Source organism: Lepidothrix coronata, unplaced genomic scaffold (assembly GCF_001604755.1).
Source record: "Lepidothrix coronata isolate B3197 unplaced genomic scaffold, Lepidothrix_coronata-1.0 Scaffold108, whole genome shotgun sequence".
NCBI classification, from domain to species: domain Eukaryota; kingdom Metazoa; phylum Chordata; class Aves; order Passeriformes; family Pipridae; genus Lepidothrix; species Lepidothrix coronata.
In genome coordinates this window covers 193992-199550 of record NW_016690288.1, presented here as the reverse complement: position 1 = coordinate 199550, position 5559 = coordinate 193992, and the positions used below count along the sequence as shown (strand labels likewise).

At 53.2% G+C, this 5559-nt stretch overlaps 1 protein-coding gene across 2 annotated transcripts in view; it reads left to right on the top strand.

Moving 5' to 3' along the window:
• Nucleotides 1-1600: 1600 nt before the first annotated feature.
• Nucleotides 1601-5559, top strand: part of LOC108501809 (C-C motif chemokine 4 homolog) — a 7335-nt gene continuing 3376 nt past the window's right edge. The window contains exons 1-2 of one of the 2 annotated variants that reach the window (XM_017824045.1): nt 1601-1794; nt 2335-2447. In XM_017824045.1, coding sequence (XP_017679534.1) covers nt 1725-1794; nt 2335-2447 — 183 coding nt within the window. In that variant the 5' untranslated portion in view covers nt 1601-1724. Of the gene's footprint in view, nt 1795-2334; nt 2450-5559 lie in introns of both variants that reach the window. The other variant, XM_017824044.1, reaches the window with a different exon arrangement.

Sequence of the window (5559 nt, the reverse complement as noted above, 5' to 3'; positions counted from 1 at the left end):
GCCTGGAGCAGAGCAGTTATCCTGCCTGGAGCACAGCAGTTATCCTGCCTGGAGCAGAGAATTGTCCTGCCTGGAGCAGAGCAGTTATCCTGCCTGGAGCACAGCAGTTATCCTGCCTGGAGCACAGCAGTTATCCTGCCTGGAACAGAGCAGTTATCCCTCATGGAGCCAACCAGCCATGGCTGCTGGAGGGCTGTGCCCACCACGCAGCGTTGGAGGATATTTGGAAAACACCGGGTTATTTCCAGAAGGTTCCTGGGGCAGGGGCTGGAGCCTTTAATAGAAAGAGGATGAGTCAGTGCCCAGCACTGTGGGGAGGGTGCAGAGGTGCTGCTGGTGAGGTCGGGTTGCTCCACTTGGCGTTATAACCTTTCCACTGGAAGCATCCCCCAAGACATCAGCACTCCATGATGTCTTGAAAATAAAAAGGAGTCACATCCCAGGAACGCCTGCTTCCCTCTGGAGAACACATATCCTTCTAGGAACGTCTCATTACAGCTGGAGAGCCCCCAGCTCTTCCTAGAGCATTCATCACCTCCCTGCCAGGCCTTCCCTCTCCTCCTCAGGGACAGAGGGGAATTTGTTAGACCTCCATGGCACTCTGTGCAGGCTGGTGGCTTCTTCCCAGTGAACCATCCCTGTCTCAGGCCTTGCCCAGCCCTGGGAGAGCTGTGAGCTCTTACCCTCTCCCATATGATGTGCTACTTCCCCTTGTCATGACAATTTTCTGCTGAGACAGGATACTCTTTTCTTCCCAAAATCCCTGTTTCTGCTCATGGCCTCACCCCAGTTACTCTGCTCCTGATCTCCTGATCTTCAGAAGCAGTGTCTCCTTCCTCACCCTGCTCCTGGAGCTCCTTCTGCCTCATCCTCAGGGTCACAAAGTCTCCAAACATCTTTTGGCTCTCTGCAGCCCCAAGGCTAAGAATGAAAGGCCTCACCTACCAGTAGCCCTTGAAATTTAACTGTCTAATCCAAATTGGTCATTCAGGGTCTCTTTATAGGACCTGGAGTGCAACGGGCACTTCCAGGAGATAACACCCCATCTCAGCTCTCTCCCTTCCCTTAAATTTGGGGAAATTTGAGTGCTTCAGCTCTGGGATTCCCGTCTCATGCCCACCACTACCTGTGCTGGTGCCTGCAGTGGTGTCAGGGCTGCAGGACATGCCCTGAGTCACCTCCAGCTCTGTGGAACACGTACAGGGCACTGGTGACAGCTCCCATCTCCTGCTCCCGGGGCGGTGTGTGAGGGAAGCAGTCCATGGTAAAGGACCTTTTCCAGTCCCACGGCCCCTTTTTCCCTAACCAGCCTCATCCCATTGATGCCCTTCTGCATAGCTCTGTCCTTTGGGCTACTCAGGCAGGTTGGGCAACAGGGGACTTGACAAATGCAGGAACCTCCACAGAGGAACTTCTTGCTAAGGGACAGGCATGAAAGAAGCAGAAATAGCCACAGTCACTGTTTCATATCCTGTGTCACTGGGGAGGCTCTGAATCAAGGGGGGAGCTTCACTCTTCCGGGGCTGGGGCTGCTCTGTTCCATCATGGGACTGCACCACGAGTGGACTCTCCTCTGGGGGAAATTCCATCATGCCTACGTAAGGCTCCACATGGACCTCTCACCCCATAAATTGAGGGGCTGGTGACCGTCTCAGCATCAGCCAGAAAAGAGGCTTTCAAGCTCCCCTTGCCTGCTGAGCTCCAGCCACCACTTCTCTGCTGACATGAAGGTCTCCGTGGTTGCCCTCGCCGTCCTCGTCACCGCCTTCTGCTACCAGAGCTCTGCTGCACCATGTAAGTCCAGGGGCTCCCCATCCTCCCTCAATGGGGACAGGAGAGATGTCTCTGCTGGGACAGAGTCCCTTCTGCCAGCACTTCCACCCTGGGTCCCTCCCCATGTTGTCAGACCATCCTCAGGAATGTGTTCCAGGGTCACGGCGGCTCTCCTGCCCCGGGAAAGGCACAGCTCAAAGACCATTAGGGTAAAACCTAAACCCTGTTTTACCCTTTTTGGGGTAAAAGAGGGTTAAAACCACAACCACACCCCCACACAGTGCTGCAGAGGTCAGTGGTGCTGTGCAGGGCACCCTGAGGAGGGCTGAGGGTGGCCAGGTTTGGGCTGGGAGATGTTGCCTGGTGACACGGGCTCTGTCAGTGCCAGCTCAGGGTGAAGCCAACAGGGAAAAAACTGAAGGAAGAATTAAAAAGACCTCTCCTTTTCCCTTCTTCTTCCACGCCATCCCTACTCCCCAGAGCCAGGGATGTGGGATCCCAGCTCCCTGGCCCTGCTCCCCATCCCTTGCCCCTGCTGATGACTGTCTTTGCCCTCCACAGTTGGCTCCGACCCCCCGACCTCCTGCTGCTTCTCCTACTTCTCCCGGCAGCTGCCCCGGAGCTTCGTGGTGGATTATTATGAGACCAACAGCCAGTGCCCCCAGCCAGGCGTTGTGTAAGTCCCCTCCTCAGGGCAGGGGGGGATTTGGGATGAGGATCCAGGGAGGGAAACACCCCTTTTCCAAAGACAGGGAATGGAGGCTGGGGGAGACAAGAAGTACAAGGTGATGCTCTGTGGGTTTAAAGCACAGAAGTCTCACCCCGGTCCTGCTCTACCAGGAGGTCGGGGGGTCTTTGAAGTCTAAACTGGTGTGGATGGGCACAGTATTCTCATCCCATCCTTGAGAGAGGCTGGAATTGGGCAGGGCTCTTGTTCTGTCCCTGGCTTGTTCCAGGGGCTCTTGTTTCAGCCCCTGTTGGGCTGGAAACCAAAAGGGAGTAAATTTAGATAAGACATTAGGAAGAAACTCTTCCCTGTGAGGGTGAGGAGGCCCTGGCACAGGTTGCCCAGAGAAGTTGTGGCNACAGCTTCTCTGGGCAACCTGTGCCAGTGCCTCCCCACCCTCACAGGGAAGGATTTCTTCCTAAAGTCTTATCTAAATTTACTCTCTTGTAGTTGCCATCCCAGCAGAGCTCTGAATTTTCGGCCTGGTCCTCCTTGCTCCTGCTGGGGGACTCACCAACGAGGTGGGCAGAGGATGCAGCTCCCGCAGAGAGACTTTGCCTGGTGCTCCCAGACATCTGGGGTTTGAGGGATGCTGAGGGGTGAGGGTCAGACACATCCCAGCCCCCAGAACCAGCAGTCAGGGCAAGCCAGAAGCACAGCCCCACAGCCAGTCCCTAAAGCTCAAAAATTCCTAAAATTTGAGTTTTCTTTGTTTTGTCCTTTCATGCCAAGGATTTGGAGCAAGGAGGCTTTTTTTTATTTCACTTTAATTTGCTTTGAAATGCTGTACACTTCATCCTTTTTGATGTGCTTTGCTTCCAAGAAAAGGCCAGGAGAGGTCTGAGGCATCAGCCACCAGAAAGAACTGTGTTCCCTGGGGTGTGTTTTTTCCAGACTGGGAAAAGTCTTTCTGGGGGAGGATGGAACCTCTGACAAGATACACATTTCTTATCAGCTCTGAGCAACTTCCTGCCCTGACATGACTTCAGGGTTTCCTCTGGAATGCAGCCAGAGGTGACCAGCACTGCTCATGCCACCAGCCAAGGTGGCCCTGCTCTCCCCCTGCCCCTCCACGCTGGAGACAGACAGTCCCCAGTCACTCCCACAGGCACAGGGTCCCACTGGAGCCCTTTCTAGGACGTGACATCATCTGAAAAACCCCAACATTTCTCCACCTATGTCAAGAATGGTGGGGGTGAAATTCCTGGGTGCTGGTACAAAGCCACTGGTGCTGGAGCTGGGCAGGAGGGAGGCAGCTGCAGGAAATGATGGGTCTTGTCTTAGAGGCAGTTTCTGAACTCAGGACCTTTTTAATTACTTCCTTTTCTGAGCTAATCCCAATTCCTCCTCATTAAACCCTGCTAGAAATAGCACCTTACATCAGCCAGTCTCACCAGTTTTTTCCAGGTTCCCCTTTCATTCAAGATGGAGAATTTCCCCATTTCTGCTGTCACTGAGTCTATTTTGGGCATTTGCTTTCCTTAGCACTTTCTCCTGGGGTTTTTTTGAAGGGACTTGGAGAAAACCTCTTTGTGCAAATCAGCATCAGCCAGACTCCTTCAAATCCCACTGACTCCAAGAAGTGCCTGCTGAGTCAGGAATCCTGAAACCACTGGAGCCAAGATGGGAAAACTTCCCTCTCACACCACAGTTTTGCCCTGCAATGAATTTAATCCCCCTGGAGATGCTCCAGCCCACTTTGCCCGCTCCTCCATGGCCATCTTCATGTCTCAAGGGTAGGATGGTTCTTCATCCAAAACACACCCAACCTCTCTTCCTAAAAAAGGGGAAGAGCTGGAAGAGGTGACTCTGTCATTTCATCATGACTGGAATGTGGGGAGTGGGTAAGGAAACATTTTTTAGGAATGTGTTGTGACATCCCAAGGCATCACTGACATGACTGTAACCTCCCACCTCTATCCAGCTGGTAGAGTGAGGGCTTTGCTCAGATTTCTAAGGAAAAATTAGATTCCTCGAGAACCTGGCTCTGGGATTATTTTTTGCTTTCAGCAGTAGTAAAGTTTCAGAAACAAATTGTCTAAACTAAACTGACTCAGCCGAATTAAGGAATTTTTTTGTTTTTATTAACTAAAAAAATTACCCCTGAGAGTCTGAAATAGTTTGGTATCTTCTTGGTAGCAAAGGGATGAAGGCAGGGAGGTGTCCAGCTGCCTGAGAGGGGAAATCTGTCATTGGAAGCATTTGAATAATCGCTGCAGATTTCCAACTAATTCCTCTGTTTTCACGAGACTCATCTTTTATCAGACGGGTCTCGTCTTCATTTCCTCCCCATAAATGGAGCTTTGGGCAGGAGCAGATGGCTGGAGGAGGTGGATCTGGAGACATGACCCACGAATTCTTGAAGGCACAATCACGGGGAACAGCTCAGAGCTCTTACGTACTTCCACAACTGTATTCCCTGGGCAGCCAGCCGGGATCCAAGGGAGCTGGAGCTCACTCACAGACGGCTCCTAGTCCAGCTGGAACAGTCGGAACGCCGAGTTCCCACCTCCTGCCTGGCCAGGAGCCCTCCTCATCCTCCTGGGATAGCTGGGAACAGGCAACATGACGAGTGGAGTGAGGGAATGGGATCTGGATGGATTAGTGAACCTGTGAGGTGCCTGTGCCGAGGAAAGGATGGAGAGGGGGCCGTGGTGTGTCCAGGAAGGTGATGCCCAACTTGGCAAGAGCCGTGTTTGCTCCATGGGATTAATCTGCCTGGGTGAGGGGCATCACCACGGCTCCCAGTGGGAACCTCCCTGAGGGTGGGACATCCCTGGGACTTCTCCTGTGCAAGTCCAAGGTGGCCTTGTCCTCCAGACCCCTCTCTGGCTGTGTGGAGCACTGCAGTTCTCCTGCCTGGAGCAGAGAATTGTCCTGCCTGGAGCACAGCAGTTATCCTGCCTGGACCACAGCAGTTCTCCTGCCTGGAGCACAGCAGTTATCCTGCCTGGAGCAGAGAATTGTCCTGCCTGGAGCACAGCAGTTATCCTGCCTGGAGCACAGCAGTTCTCCTGCCTGGAGCACAGCAGTTATCCTGCCTGGAGCAGAGAATTGTC